Genomic DNA, 16,768 nt, shown 5'->3' on the forward strand with positions numbered 1-16,768 from the left:
GCTATCCTAGTGTTTGGGGGAATATCTTTGCAGAATTGTAGCTGTTGTAGTAACAGCTATGGTAACATCGCTGTTACCATGCTTAAACTGATTAGTGGTTTGTATAATCAGCTAGCCCATGATTAACTGAAACATGACTTAATTAACCCAACTGCTTAGATTAATGTAAGTTATTAAACCATAACTATACAGTATTGAGAATATTTACATGACATGCTGAGGTACATATAAACCATATTTTGGTAAATGAGCTGTAAATCCAGCCCTGTTCTGCTAGTCACTGCATTATAGAGCATATTATAACTAACACATTTAAGATTTGCCCAGGGTTTATTTATTTATTGGTTCAATTTGTATGACACCCAACTCTCTAAGGACTCTGCTCACAACTAACAAAAACAATGCATACAATATAAATATTAAAATATCCAAAAAAAGAACGATTTTAAAAAATAATTTAAAACCCACAATAAAAACCATGCCGTAAAAAACATGCATGTATGAGTGAGATGGGTCATGTAGAAATTTTATTTAAAAATCTGCATTTGCAATGAATTTATGGCATGTACATATTTCTTGTAAATCCACAATTTTATGAACCATTTTTAAGGTGACAGAAAATGAAACTCCGTTATAGTATTAATCTTACCCATCCATAGGTTCAAAATAACAAGTGTATTGATAACAGCATAGAATCCATATTCAGGAGTGTCAAATTCTCAGGTTAACTTCCTAGGGACATTATTTGGAAGAATGGGAGAAGCAATGGCTTTATATATTACCTTGAGACTTTGGAGGAAAAAATGATATAAATTCAATTAATCGATTGAGTAACTGGGTTAAGCTCCTAGTAAATAGGAATAGCATCGCAGCCTCCACAATACACCGTTGAAATATGAAACTTACTTCTCTAATCATACGATACATAAATGTCATATTTGCACACGTGTGCACATAAAGTGTGCACATCAGTTTCATATTTGCACAACATTTACCCACAGTCGATTAGGAAAAGGAGATGACTAGACTGAATATAACGTACCTCAGCAGGACGCTCACAGCCAGGCCGTGAGACCTCCCGAAGGATCTCAGAACTACGCGTAGTGACGCCATTGGCGAACTCGCCCCCAATTGGCTGTCGCGGAATGTTCCACTTCGATTTCGTCTTCGCTTAGTTCACTGATTGCTCCCCCACCCCACTTCGTTGAACTCTCTCGGTTCCATCCCCCACCCCTTTCACACTTGTTTTTTCAAATTATTTAAAAGCGACGGGGGGGTGACTTGCGCAGTCGAGACCGTTCTCCCTTTCGCTCGCTAACCCCGCCCGCCAGATCTTTCATGCGCTGCTTTCAGCGGCTGACAGGAACAGCGGCCGCCATTTGTCGTCATTGCCTCCTTTCCAGCCAGCGCCGTTGCAAAGCCTCCCTCCCCCCCTCCCGCCGCCCTTCCTCAGCTCGAATCAGGGTTTCCTCTCTGAAGGGCGGCGGGAGGGGAAGGAGATGAACGGCGGCGGCTCTTGACCACCACCACCACCGCGGCGGCGGCGGCGGCGGCGGCGGCGCTGAGCCCGCCCAATTCACGCCCTTTCCCGTCCTCCTCCTCCGTCTCGAGGATGCTGAAGATGAAGCTGCCGGCGAAGCAGCAGCAGCCGCAGCAACGGCAGACGATGAGCCGTAAGAGGGCGGAGGAAGAAGACGCGGGAGCGGCCGCCGGAATCCCACTGAGGCCCCACGGCGGCTGCGGGGGCGGAGGCCTAACCAATCACCCGCCTCGCAGCGGTGAAGCTGGCTCCGGGACCATGGTGGCTCCGGGCTCCGGCGGCTCTTCGGCGGCTCACCGCTGCCTTTGCGGCTGCTCGGCCGGAGGGGCCCGCGAGGCCGTCTACGAGTGGTTCGGCCTGGCTTTGGGCTCGGCCGAGCGGCTGGAGTTCGCCGTCGGGCTGCTCGATTTACTCAACCCGCTGGAGTTGCGCTTCCTGGGCTCCTGCCTGGAGGAGCTGGCCCGGAAAGACTACCATTGCTTGAGGGACTCGGAGGCCAAAGCTAACGGCGCCGGGGCCGCCGCTTCTGCAACCGCCGACGCTGTCCAGGCGGGAAGCAATGCCGGGGGCAGCCGAGAGCAGCAGCCGCCGCCGCCCCCGGCTTCTCCTCCCGGGGCTGCGGCCGCCGGTTCTCCTCCGTCGACTCCTCTCCTCCCGTTGGGCGGCAGCGACTTCCGCGACCCTGCGGTCCGCTCCAAGCTCATCGTCTATTTGGCCCTCCTGGGATCCGAGAACCGCGAGGCGGCCAGCCGCCTGCATCGCCTGCTGCCTCATGTGGATGCCATCTTGCAGAGTTGCCGTTCGCTTGGGCCTTCGAGCCCGGGAAGAAAACATGGGGAAGAGGAGCACGAGGCTGCCTTAGCCGAACCGGAGGGCCTGGGGCTGGTGGCTCAAGAGGAGCTCTTGCTCCTTTTCACCATGGCTTCCCTACACCCCGCCTTCTCTTTCCATCAGAGGGTCACGTTCAGAGAGCACTTGGAGCGGTTGCGGAGAGCCCTCTGCCGGGATGAAGACGACGTGGAGGCCTTCCCTTGCCGTGGTTTACGGGTAAGGGCGTCCGGTCCACATTTGCAGCAGTCGGCAGCCCTTCTCAGTCATCCAGGTCATGGGTCTCCACCCTCGACAACTTTAAGACTTGTGGACTTCAACTCCCAGAATTCCTCAGCTAGCTTTGCTGGCTGAGGAATTCTGGGAGTTGATGTCCACAAGTCTTAAAGTTGCCGAGATGGAGAGTGGAGACCCTGATCCCAGGTGTTCATTGTCCCAAAAGAGCGCCCCCCCCCCCCCCCCAGAAGCAACTGGACTTTCTGGTTTTTCTTTGAAGAGGTTTCGCTTCTCATCCAAGGAGCTTCTTCAGCTCTCCGGAAGGGGCCATCTAACAAGTAAGCTTCTTGAATGAGAAGCCAAATGTTTTCAAAGAAAAATCAGAAAGTCCAGCTGCAGCTTGGGGTGGAGGGAAGCACTTTTGGGACAGCCCTTCTGTTGTTTAATATATATTCCCGAATGAGAGCTCTTTCAGAAAACATCTTTGGGCTGCTTCAATAAAGGCACAAACACAATGATAACACAGCTTCTCATTCAGCATGGTTAATAGCAACACTATCTGAGGAATCGTAATATGTCATATGGGGAGGAAGCTTGTTTGGAAAAGGCCAGTGAAGTAATGTTTCTCATCCTTTTCTTCTTGTTGAGGTATAATTGTTTTATTTTTCTCCACCATAAAATAAAACAATACATAATTACAAATGCTAAAACAATACTTATAATCAAACATATATAAAACCTTTCCATGTTAAATCTTCAATAGAGGTTCTTATCTCTCATTACTCTTCTAGACAAAAAATCTGTAAAATCCATACATTATCAATTATGAAACATTTAACTAAAAAAAATCATCAATATGAATATTAACAAAATCTCTTCTATCTAAATCTTAATAAAATATCCTAACATATAAGTAATAGAGATTCTGTTATATATGTAAAATGAAAACCTCTCTTAGTACTGTAAATCATTTACTCCATAATATAAAGTTCTATATATTTAAACCAAAAACATTAGCTAAGAATCGTGTTAAATCATTATTTAGTGCTACCTCCATTGCTTATCTTTGACATCTGGTTAACAATATTTAAATTAATTCTCTTGTTTCAATTTTTCAGTATTAGCTAATTAAAATATATACATATCTTTTTAAAAGACTGCTGAGGTTTTGATTTGACCTGTTTGTAAATCCTGCACAAACAGGATTAGGTTACAGTATTTAATAACATAAGCCATTGGTAGGTCAAAGCTGGTTTGGTGAGCTCTTTCCCCATGACCTACTAACTTAAATCTGGAGCTGTTTCAGTACCTGTATTGAAGCAGAAAGTTAATAATGCCATCTTCAGCAGTTCCTATCACAATAAACTTAAGAGATTGGACCACCCCAACTTCACTTGCATTTGGGGGGTTATTGGGAACATATCCTTTCACCACCTGGTCCCTAGCTGCTAATTTTCAGTGCCATTTGGCTTTTGCATGACCATCTCAAGCCTCTCCCAAATGTATCAAACAGTATTTTTTTACAAATCCTGCCAGACCTGGTAATAGATTACTGGTCTGCTAGATAGTGGGGTTAGGGGGAAGGGCTGTAATTGTTGAGTCTTCTGTCTTTTAGAAGTGTTTTATATAATTTTATTAAAATTATAATTAAAAAGATCAAATTAATACTTCTTGTATTATTTAAAAAAGAAGTGCATTAAAAATGTTAAGAAAAATATATAGAAATAATTTCCTTTTCATCACAAGTTTAAACAATTTTAGTAACACACTTTTTAAAAATAAATAACCTCTTCTTCCCATATCTTACTTTATAAAGAAATCCTTAAAGCTTCATCATTTCAGGCCTGAACAGCAGAAATACATTAAGGGTTACTAGATACAACAGATCACTTTTAACTTTAATTATCTTAACATTCCTTTCACTTTGAAAAATCTTGATCTTTAGTCCCTTCAAATAATCTTCTAGCACTTGATTTCTCTTCATTTTTTTTCTTTGGTCCTTCTCACAAAATTTAACATAGGAAAATTGCCTACCTTATTCTCTTGGTTTGTTGTTTGTGTATTCTTTTTAATTATTAAGACATTAGCAGGCTTCTTTTGAATGTCCAATGTATCTTTTTCCATATCATTATTATAGCCTACTATTTTTAAATCCACTTTCAGAGAGTCTCTGGCTTGTCAGATATAACTTGCTCCTCTTTTATAACATCCTTTAATCAGTCTATGTAAAGAAGCACACAGTCTTAAAATTAATTTCTGAGTTCATTGTTGAAAAAACAGCCTTCGGTATATATAGTGTTAAATATTTTGCTTTGTTCTGTATTAATCAAATTAGTGTTTTTGTCCTTTACTTATAATCTTTAGCTTTTTCTGCATCCCTGTAGAGCAGGGCTGTCAAACTACCAGCCCAGGGGACAGATGCAACATGTGCTGGCCACACCCACACCCAGTTTAGCGAAGGGGGAAAGTCCTGATACGTCATGTGACACCATCGAGTTTGACACCCCTGCTCTAGAGCATCTTAATTTTGTGGAATGCAAGGAAGAAGTGAAAAATACCTGAAACGTTTAAGATTGCAGTACACTTTTGAGTTAATGCATTTTGATATTTCTAAAAGTGATGACATTTATATGTAACACTGTGATTATTATTTCCTTCAATTTAGAACTTTTCCCATAACTGTATGTCAACAAGTGAGAGCAGTATACTTGAACAGAGGGCAGCAGTTCATGATAAACCTACTGGGGCCACTCACAGACCACAACGAGAAGGTATTATCTTAAAATACTTAAATTTGAGGAAAATCATTTATCCTTTTATGTTATTACAAACTAGCTATGATAAGTATTCAACTAATGTCTGGTACACTTGTAGTTTCCTCCAATCTTTGTACCTGATGAAATGAATGAAAAGATCCAATTATAACTATTGACCATTAAGCATTCCATTAAGCCTTTTGGAGGCCAGAGATAGAAGCATAATGTATGTACTTTGTATTTGTTTGCATTGTTAGATTAGATTAGATTAGATTTATTGGATTTATATGCCGCCCCTCTCCGCAAACTCGGGGCGGCTCACAACAATAATAAAAAACAGTACATAATAAAAATCCAATGCCCATCAATCTAATTACAATTTAAAATTAGTAATTTCCTAAAACAATCCCAATATATATAAAAAACAGGCACACAGTCAATCAATCAACAACACAACATGGGCAAGGGGGAGGTGTTTTAGTTCCCCCATGCCTGACGGCAGAGGTGGGTCTTAAGGAGTTTACGAAAGGCAAGGAGGGTGGGGGCAATCCTAATCTCAGGGGGGAGCTGGTTCCAGAGGGTCGGGCCCCCCACAGAGAAGGCTCTTCCCCTGGGTCCCGCCAGATGACATTGTTTAGTCGACGGGACCCGAAGAAGGCCGACTCTGTGGGACCTAACCGGTCGCTGGGATTCGTGCGGCAGGAGGCGGTCCCGAAAATATTCTGGTCCGGTGCCATGAAGGGCTTTATAGGTCATAACCAACACTTTGAATTGTGACCGGAAACTGATCGGCAACCAATGCAGACTGCGGAGTGTTGGAGTAATATGGGCATACTTAGAGAAGCCCATAATTGCTCTCGCAGCTGCATTCTGCACGATCTGAAGTTTCCAAACACTTTTCAAAGGTAGCCCCATGTAGAGAGCGTTACAGTAGTCGAGCCTCGAGGTGATGAGGGCATGAGTGACTGTGAGCAATGACTCCCGGTCCAAATAGGGCCGCAACTGGCGCACGAGGCGAACCTGGGCAAACGCCCCCCTCGCCACAGCTGAAAGGTGTTTCTCTAATGTGAGCTGTGGATCGAGGAGGACGCCCAAGTTGCGGACCCTCTCTGAGGGGGTCAATAATTCCCCCCCCCCAGGGTAATGGACGGACAGATGGAATTGTCCTTGGGAGGCAAAACCCACAGCCACTCCGTCTTGTCTGGGTTGAGTTTGAGTTTGTTGACACCCATCCAGGCCCCAACAGCCTCCAGGCACCGGCACATCACTTCCACTGCTTCGTTGACTGTTGAATCTGTGTTAACTATTTCAGGGGCAACATATATTTAGCAACAGAGTTCTATGCTATATCCAGTCTTACTTCAATGAGAAGTCTTTCGTTTCACATGCTCAGATTTGTTTGTGACACAGTTGCTTATAATCCATGATTAAGAATAATTACCTATTGTAACTATAATTAAGGTATAATTAATGTATTATAAAACAAAGTGTAGAAGCAAATTGACATTCCATTAATCTCTTGCAATTCTCTTGAAATTTTAAATTTCCAGTAATAGTGACATGAGGGCCAAATAAGTGACAAAGATCTATTAAATTTCAAACAGCACTGTTAATTACTGAATTGTGTCTTGTTTTCTTTATTTTCAGCTGTATACATTCAAAAAATAATGCTGAAAGGAGTACCTAGGAAAAGATCTGATAAACATTTGGAGTATACTTTCAACGTAAGTTATCTATCTGAAGGTCATACCTCTGTAATTTAAAATTACATGGGAACTTAAAAATGGACTCATGCATACATTAGGTGTAATGGTAAATCATAGTTTAGCACCATGATTAGAAAGGAGCCAGTTAAAATTCTGGACTTTCATGTTCTTGTAATACTAAAAGTTAAGTTTAACAATTAAGATTAAATGGGGGGAGATTTAGGATCAGCAAATAATGAATGGAGGGTCGTTTTAGTGTAATGATTCAAGCATCAAGCTAAAAATCAGGAGACCACAAGTTCCCACCTTAGGCTCAAAGCCAGATGACTGATCTTGAACTTTCTCTCAGCCCTAGGAGGGAAGCAGTGGCAAACCACTTCTGAAAAACCACTTATCCAAAAAACTGCATTGACTTGCTCAGGCAGTGTGGCAGGAATAGGACATTTATTTATTTATTAGATTTGTATGCCGCCCCTCTCCGAAGACTCGGGGCGGCTCACAACAATAAAAACAGTACAAATCCAATAGTTAAAACAATTTAAAACACTTAATATAAAAAGCAATCATACATCTCATACAAACCATGCATAAAATGGAACGGTCCAGGGGAATCAATTTCCCCATGCCTGATGGCAGAGATGGGTTTTAAGAGTTTGCGAAAGGCAAGGAGGGTGAGGGCAATCCTAATCTCCGGGGGGAGTTGATTCCAGAGGGTCGGGGCCGCCACAGAGAAGGCTCTTCCCCTGGGTCCCGCCAGACGACATTGTTTCATCGACAGGACCCGGAGAAGGCCAACTCTGTGGGACCTAACCGGTCCCTGGGATTTGTGCAGCAGAAGGCGGTCTCAGAGATATTCTGGTCCGATGCCATGAAGGGCTTTATAGGTCATAACCAACACTTTGAATTGTGACCGGAAACTGACCGGCAATCAATGCAGAGTGCGGAGTGTTGGTGCAACACTAGGGAAGCCCATGATTGCTCTCACAGCTGCATTCTGCACGACCTGTAGTTTCTAAACACTCTTCAAAGGTAGCCCCGTGTAGAAAGCGTTACAGTAGTCGAATCTCGAGGTGATGAGGGCATAAGTGACTGAGCAGTGACTCCTGTTCCCCAGGCATGGGGAATCAATTTCCCCATGCCTGATGGCAGAGATGGGTTTTAAGAGTTTGCGAAAGGCAAGGAGGGTGGGGGCAATCCTAATCTCCGGGGGGAGTTGATTCCAGAGGGTCGGGGCCGCCACAGAGAAGGCTCTTCCCCTGGGTCCCGCCAGACGACATTGTTTCATCGACAGGACCCGGAGAAGGCCAACTCTGTGGGACCTAACCGGTCCCTGGGATTTGTGCAGCAGAAGGCGGTCTCAGAGATATTCTGGTCCGATGCCATGAAGGGCTTTATAGGTCATAACCAACACTTTGAATTGTGACCGGAAACTGACCGGCAATCAATGCAGAGTGCGGAGTGTTGGTGTAACACTAGGGAAGCCCATGATTGCTCTCACAGCTGCATTCTGCACGACCTGTAGTTTCTGAACACTCTTCAAAGGTAGCCCCGTGTAGAAAGCGTTACAGTAGTCGAACCTCGAGGTGATGAGGGCATAAGTGACTGAGCAGTGACTCCTGTTCCAGATAGGGCCGCAACTGGTGCACCAGGTGAACCTGGGCAAACGCCCCCCTCGCCACAGCTGAAAGATGTTTCTGTAATGTAAGCTGTGGATCCAGGAGGATGCCCAAGTTGCGGACCTTCTCTGAGGGGGTCAGTAATTCCCCCCCCCCCCAGGGTAATGGACGGACAGATGGAATTGTCTTTGGGAGGCAAAACCCATAGCTACTCCGTCTTATCAGGGTTGAGTTTGAGTCTGTTGACACCCATCCAGACCCCAATAGCCTCCAGGCACTGGCACATCACTTCCACTGCTTCGTTGATTGGACATGATAGAATGAAGTAAAAAAAGAAATGGATAAGCAGTGAATTTTTTACATGCAGCAGTGATCACTAGTTTAGATAATTTTAAAGGGATATTAAATAAATTCATGGGAGTCTTAAATGCTGCTAGCTAACCTGTAAGTATGACCCAAGATTAACAATAGCCTCTGAAATTAGCATATCTGCTTGAGATCAGTAGCAGAGAAAGGCTATCCATAGTTGTGAACTGCTGCACTGAACAGGCTATTGATTGGAATCAGTAGATGGTTTAATTTTTCTTGTTGTTTTTTTACTAAACATTTTTACTAAAATGTGTCTTAGTTACTTAGTGTTGGAGTATGAAATTACAACCATTTGTTTAATAGACATTTGAAATTACAACAGCACTGAAAAATGTGACTTATGACCATTTTTAACATTTATGACTGTTGCATCATCCCCATGGTCACATGTTTAAAATTTGGATGCTTTGCAACTGGCATGTATTTTTGACTATTGCAGAATTCTGAGGTATGTGATAACCTTTTGTGATCATTTGACAAGCAACGTCAATGGGGAAGCCAGTTACTTAACTCTGTTACTAACATAATCAACTGCAGTGATTCATTTAACAACTGGGCAACTTCACCTAATAACTATTTTGCTTAGCAATGGAAATGTTGGGCTCAATTGTGGTCATAAGTTGAGGACTATTTGTATCTTAGTTTTATAGAAACAGAACCCTTAAGATTTTTTTTTCTTTTTCATTCAGGTAATCTGGTCTGATCATTCTGTATCTTGTGTAACAAAAACACACCAGGAACTACAAGAATTTCTCTTAAAGGTAAATATTCAAAGCGAGGTGACATGATGTTTTACCTCAAATTTCAGTGGTAGATTGCTTTTGATATGCAGAGTTGATCTGTTAATCTATCTAATATTACAGTATTCATATTCAATTTGATGAATATATACAGTGTGGCAGCAAAACGTTTGGCTGCCCATTACAGTGATCCCCCGGTTATTGCGTCCCCGACCATTGCGAACAGGGTAATTTGCGATTTTTCAACCCGGAAGTCAAAATACCATCTACGCATGCGTGCCCTTTTTTTTTCTATGGGCACGCATGCGTAGATGGCAACCGGGAGATCAGCTGCTGGGCGGCTTCCCTGGGTCTTCCCCCTCTTGCTGGCATCAGCGAGGAGTTTCCCCACCGCCCACGCAAACTCCTCGCTGCCGCTCGCCCGCCCTTCGCCTGCCCACGCCGTTCGCTCCCCCTCTTGCTGGCAGGAGGGCGAGAAGCCCTCCCCAGCACCCGCTCGCCCGCCCTTCGCCGCTCGCCCGCCCTTCGCCCTGGCGGAGAAATTCCAGCCCCCACCTGGTCCCGCCCGATCCTCCTCCCTGAGGCAGCTCGCCCTCCCATGGCCGCTTCCTCCACCCTCCATCGCAAGCCCTCGCCACCGCAGCCAACGCGCGCTGCGATCTTCAAGCCCGGCTCCTTTCGGCCCAGCATCCCGGGCCAAGCAGCTGCCTTCCATGACTGAGCCTGGCTGGCCCGGAAGATCGTAGCGCGCGTTGGCTGCAGCGGCGAGCGAAGCCAAGCCGGCAGCAATGTCGCCGCCGCTGCAGCCAACGCGCGCTACGATCTTCCGGGCCAGCCAGGCTCAGTCACGGAAGGCAGCCGCTTGGCCCGGGATGCTGGGCCGAGAGGAGCCGGGCTTGATCCGCTGAGCCTGGCTGGCCCGGAAGATCGTAGCGCGTGTTGGCTGCAGCGGCGGCGACATTGCTGCCGGCTTGGCTTCGCTCGCTCGCCGCTGAGGAGCCGAAGATTGGGGGGCGGCGAGTGAGCGAGCGAAGCCAAGCCGGCAGCAATGTCGCCGCCGCTGCAGCCAACGCGCGCTACGATCTTCCGGGCCAGCCAGGCTCAGTCACGGAAGGCAGCCGCTTGGCCCGGGATGCTGGGCCGAGAGGAGCCGGGCTTGATCCGCTGAGCCTGGCTGGCCCGGAAGATCGTAGCGCGCGTTGGCTGCAGCGGCGGCGACATTGCTGCCGGCTTGGCTTCGCTCGCTCGCCGCTGAGGAGCCGAAGATTGGGGGCGGTGCGGCTCTTTTAAAACATCGCCGCCGACATGGGGGGCTTGCTAGCACCCCCCCAAACCCGTGTTGGGGGTTCGGGGGGGTGCTAGCGAGCCCCCCATGTCGGCGGCGATGTTTTAAAAGAGCCGCGCCGCCCCCCAATCTTCGGCTCCTCGCTAGCGCTGCGGAAGTTTAAAACACCATCTGCACATGCACAGATGGTGTTTTTACTTCCGCAGCGCTACTTCGCGAAAACCCGCTCGTTGCGGGGGGTCCTGGAACGGAACCCTCGCAACGAGCGGGGGATCACTGTACTGGATTACCATATATACTTATCTCCCTGGAATGAATATTAAGATTACTGGCCATATAATTTTTCCAGATCCTCTTTGAATCCCTTTGAAAAATTGGTATCAATTGCCTACATTCCAGTCCTTTTGCTGCTTGAGCCCAGTTTGAGGGCCAAGTAATTAAATTTATCAGAAAGTCAGCACTTTTGAGTTATTTAATTCTTGGATGGATTCTATCAAGATATGTTGGTTTGTTATTTGTATTCTCTCAAGATGACTTAGAATTCAGATAACTATATTATCTTAGTTTACTTTTGTTCTTCCAGTCTCTTTGCTTCTAAAAGTCAATGTAAGCTATATATATACTGTATATCCAATATCTTCCGTACTAAAGATGGATAGAAATAATTCATTCGATTTCCCTGCAGGCTTCATATGTCTTTGAGTATTCCTTTTGCTCTATCATCCAGTGGCACAGTCACTTCTTTTATTGGTTTTCCATTTATATATTTTAAATACAGTACTCTATAATTAGTCATCTACCAAGAAGAAAATCACACCTCCATCAATACCATCAGGACAGGTTTCTATATACAAATGAATAAGCGACACACTTACGGGCACTGATGATGTTATCTAGTTGGGTAATGAAATGTATGCAAGCGGACAACCAAGCTCAAGGGGCATCAAGGACTCCACACCAAATATATTTCTAAAATTCTTAGTGAGACCCTTAATGTTTGCTGTATGCTGCTCAGAATCTCTCAGTGTGTGTGCCCTCCTGTCATCCTAACACAATGTTTTTTTCTCCTTTTTGGTTTTTCATTGGGGCAGTTTTTTCATTTCTTCATATTAAGACTTCTTGACTGTTAAAAGCTTCTTGAATCTTGCTATAAAAGTTATTTCAACCTCTAACTGGAGGTTCAATTGCATTTTGATTAAATCCTGATGTATTGATGTATTTTATTCATTTAATTGATATCCCACTTTTATTTTTTTTTATGAAAAACTTAAAGCAACGAGCATATCTAACAGTCCATCTTTATATTTTACACATATCAGCAAACCTTTGAGGCGAGCTGGGCTTAGAGATCAAGACTGACCCAAAGTTACTCGGTGGCTCTCATGGCTAAGGTGGGACTAGATCTCACAATCTCCTTGTTTTGAGCTTGATGCCTTAAATACTAGACGAAGGGATTCTCTGGATCCCTTTGATTTTTCCTTTCAATCTTTTTATTTCACCAGTCCCCCTTTTAAAACATTGCCTCTTTTATAGCAAACTGACTGTTATACTTGCTGCAATTTTTCTATTGCCATGTACTGTATTTTGAATGTTGTAGCATTGTGTTTATTGTTTCCTGTTGGTTCTTCAATACTTGCATCTTGCACCAGATGGTGGTCACAGTTTAGGGTTAAGTCTAGCTTAGTTTTGAGACTGTCCATTCTAAGGAACAGTATTTGGGGTATCTGAAGATACGGTTTCTTTGTCATGGCTTGAAGATGAATATATGCACTCTTAAGTGATGAATAGAATGAAGATGAATATATGCACTTGAAGTTTCCTATTATTACAACTTCATTTGTATTCCTTCTCATTTCCTTGCACCATCTTAGGAACATTCTTGGCATTTTGATTAAGTAGACAGCAGTATATCCCTAGATTTATGCCAAAATTTCTTTTTCAAGAGACAACTGGATTTTCTATTTTTTTCTTTTCATCCAAGAAACCAAGAGCAAATAGTCCAGTTTGCCCCTTGAAAGAGCACCTTTGGGAGAACCATGATCTGGATGATTGAGAATCTCCATAGACACCCCTAGATTTAATTTACCTTCTGATTATATGTTGCCACTGTGGTGATTCTGTGAAAGTATCTGGCTTTTCAATATTTCATAGATTCATAATGTAAAGAACAATATCAGCATCTATGTATGTATTTTCTGTTAAGTTGGGTTCAGGAATGATTGGATTCCATTCTGTTCCATCTAGTTTCTGTTTATCCATTATATATCTATGTTTTTGTTTACAATTAAATATGATAATTTCTTCATCATGGCTCAGCACATTCTATATTATGTACACATGTTTTTGGCATTTGATTTAGCTTGTCCTAGAACCTAGAATGTTCCTCCATGCTTAAAAAAACTACATTCTTTTTACCGGCTCAAGCAGTTCACTCACACAAATTGCCTATGAATCTGATTTTGCATGTGAAATAAATAGGATTTTTGAGAATGCTATTTGGCATCCCTGGAATTCAACCTGCTACCTAGCAGCCTAGATTTGGCTTCTAGAAGTGATCAATTTTGCAGTGGCAGAAGTACCAAAATGGAGTATGTTTTCTAGTTACAGTTGAACAACTTATCTGGACAGTGCATGGCATTCACTGTATTTGCATCAGTCTAGTAAGTTATCAAGTGATTTACATACCTGTCACAAATTCATTTATCTATTTTTCTAATGACTGAATTATCTACAAGCATAAGTCCTCCATCTTTCTAGACAAGCTTCCCTGTTACAAGATACAGGTTTATCATCCAAAAATTGGATTCCTCGTATAAAATATATCTCTCTTATCCTCACAATTACAGCCTTCTCCCCAAGACTCTTGTTAGAAGAGTAACTTAATAGAAAGAAAGATGTCGTCTTGAAAGTGAATCTGAGGTGTAGATGTGAAGGTGTTGTTTACAATCTCTGTGGCACTTGTAAACATTTCCAGTAAGAAAAGTTGTGAACAGGAATGGGCTTGTTTTATGAGAGTCAAGAGATCATTGCATGATGGATAAAGCCTAGCACATGAGTGCACGGGTGCTCTCTCCCTCTCTCTCTATGTCACACACATACATACTCCTTTATAACATTTTAAAGTGTTTAGTACTGACTTTCTAACATTAGCCACTATTTGGATATCTGGAGATTGTCCATTTTGCCTTGCAAAACTCTATCTTTGCTTTTTTGTTCTTTGCTCTCATCATAATTTATAATTGTATCTCATGTTTCTAAAAGTTTCTGTAGGTTTCATCTTTCACTAAATAAAGATTCCATATCTTCTTGTAGAGAATAAAATTCTCTACTGAATTCTATGCATGTGGTAATGGTCATTTCACCTTCGAAATGCTGTATTACTAGGTATACTGATCCATTTAAATAAAAATAAGTCAAAATTAATTCAAAGTGTTGATCTGTGAATTTCTGGAATGAAGAAATGGTCAGTTAAATGTTGTAATCATCTATCCATTTACCTATGATAAATGTTACCTTTTCTACAATAATTAATAATGTGCCTTTCATCAGCTTCCAAAGGATCTTTCTTCTGAATCATTTGACAAGACTATTTTAGCTGCATTAAACCAGGGGTTACAGAAACAAGAAGAAAGGAGGCATTCAGACTTTGAGCCTATGATAAGGTAAAACCTTTGAGCAATGAATGTACAGTAGTTATTTTTACTGTAAACTTATCTTAAATTAATGACTTCCTTTATTATGTATGTTTTCCGTTAGAGATATGAGAAATCAGTGTTTTATATACTCATTTATAGTTCATTTATCTCAGGCTAAAGCAACCTACATTTTTCTCAATTCTGCCAGGTCCAATCACTGTGTCTTAATTACCAGGGGTTGCTGTACCAGGGGCTGCTGTTTATTTAACATTCAGCTGATTCAGCTGACTACTACTAACCGTTTTGAACATACAAATGCTTAAATGTTGACCATATTTTGCACAGTTAAACTATTATCCTTCCCCCTACTCTGCAACTATAGGTTCTAAACATCTTATAAAGGTTTCTACACAACTTTTGGGAAATTCCCAGTTGTGTGAGACTTTGTCTTTAAAATAATATGCTTATATATATTGGATGATTTCTGTCCCTGTGTACGTAGAATGATACAAATATAATACGCTTCTTTGGGGAGGGGGTCCTTCCCGGCTCCCTACAAGGAGGCACTTGTGCGCCCCCTCCTCAAGAAGCCTTCCCTGTACCCAGCCATTCTCAACAACTATCGCCCAGTCTCCAAACTTCCCTTTATGGGGAAGGTTGTTGAGAACGTGGTGGCGCTCCAGCTCCAGCTGCTCACAGTCACTCATGCCCTCATCACCTCGAGGTTCGACTACTCTACATGGGCTACCTTTGAAGAGTGTTCGGAAACTTCAGATCGTGCAGAATGCAGCTGCGAGAGCAATCATCGGCTTCCCTAGGTATGCCCATGTTGCACCAACACTCCACAGTCTGCATTGGTTGCTGATCAGTTTCCGGTCACAATTCAAAGTGTTGGTTATGACCTATAAAGTCCTTCATGGCATCGGACCAGAATATCTCCGAGACTGCCTTCTGCTGCACAAATCCCAGGGACCGGTTAAGTCCCACAGAGTTGGCCTTCTCCGGGTCCCGTCGACGAAACAATGTCATCTAGCGGGACCCAGGGGAAGAGCCTTCTCTGTGGCGGCCTCAACCCTCTGGAACCAGCTCCCCCCGGAGATTAGGGTTGCCCCCACCCTCGTTGCCTTTCGCAAACTTCTTAAAACTCACCTCTGCCGTCAGGCATGGGGGAATTGTGACATCTTCCCCAGGCCTGTATAATTTATGTATGGTATGTTTGTGTGTATGTCTTGTTTTTAAGTAAGGGTTTTTTAGATATTTTAAAAATATATTAGATTTTTATTGTACATTGTTTTTATTGTTGCTGTGAGCCACCCCGAGTCTACGGAGAGGGGTGGCATACAAATCTAATTAATACAAATTATTATTATTACAAATCACTTTCTGAAAGGAAAGGTTCATATACTTTTACCATACCAAAGATCATTTTTCCCAATAAATAAATAAGCAAATATATTTTGACTTGTTTATTGAATTTGAGTTCTTGGACTTATGTGGAGAACAGATAATGTTTTAGGTCATATTTATGCAGAAATAATTGAAAATTCAAAAAGATTCACAAACTTTTAAACATCTGTGACTTTGCGGATATTTATAAACATAATAAAATCTTTTTTAAAATTTCCTTCCTGTTTATATATCTGTTTATTTGCAATGGAGAGTTTTGATGCGCAGTGACATGTCTCTATGTTAAACATTAATGTTAAGTATATTCCTTTGTACATTTGATTTTTCTAATATGTTTTCTAATACGTTTTAGGGACCTTTTTGCAAATACTTCCCCAGCTTTTCTCCAGAATCAGAGAGTAAACAACTTCTTTCAGACTCTGTCTTCAGAAGATTTACATTCTCATAGTAAGAAACTCTGATGATTTTTGTGTTCTGTTATGAATTTGTAAACAAGTTTTCTATTTTGAAGCATATTTGATCTTTATGCCAGTAAAATTATAGAGTATGAATGTTATCTCAAGTTGTTGATCACTTCATTTTTATTAGGTGTTCTTGGTGTATTACTTTCAGGATAGTTGTTAATAGGTGGCCTCTTTAATTGTATGCATTGTAACTTGGCTCATGCAAC

The 16,768-nt window shown here is 42.9% G+C and overlaps 1 protein-coding gene across 2 annotated transcripts in view; it reads left to right on the forward strand.

The window, feature by feature from the left end:
- The first annotated feature begins 1,267 nt into the window (after window positions 1–1,267).
- ZCCHC2 (zinc finger CCHC-type containing 2) overlaps window positions 1,268–16,768 on the forward strand; it is a 34,720-nt gene continuing 19,219 nt past the window's right edge. Inside the window, exons 1-6 of one of the 2 annotated variants that reach the window (XM_070747133.1) lie at window positions 1,268–2,587; window positions 5,250–5,355; window positions 6,988–7,064; window positions 9,721–9,792; window positions 14,606–14,718; window positions 16,451–16,545. In XM_070747133.1, the coding sequence (XP_070603234.1) occupies window positions 1,613–2,587; window positions 5,250–5,355; window positions 6,988–7,064; window positions 9,721–9,792; window positions 14,606–14,718; window positions 16,451–16,545 (1,438 nt within the window). In that variant the 5' untranslated portion in view covers window positions 1,268–1,612. The remainder of the gene's footprint in view (window positions 2,588–5,249; window positions 5,356–6,987; window positions 7,065–9,720; window positions 9,793–14,605; window positions 14,719–16,450; window positions 16,546–16,768) is intronic. The other variant, XM_070747134.1, reaches the window with a different exon arrangement.

The sequence above is a fragment of the Erythrolamprus reginae genome, chromosome 3 (assembly GCF_031021105.1).
Source record: "Erythrolamprus reginae isolate rEryReg1 chromosome 3, rEryReg1.hap1, whole genome shotgun sequence".
NCBI classification, from domain to species: domain Eukaryota; kingdom Metazoa; phylum Chordata; class Lepidosauria; order Squamata; family Dipsadidae; genus Erythrolamprus; species Erythrolamprus reginae.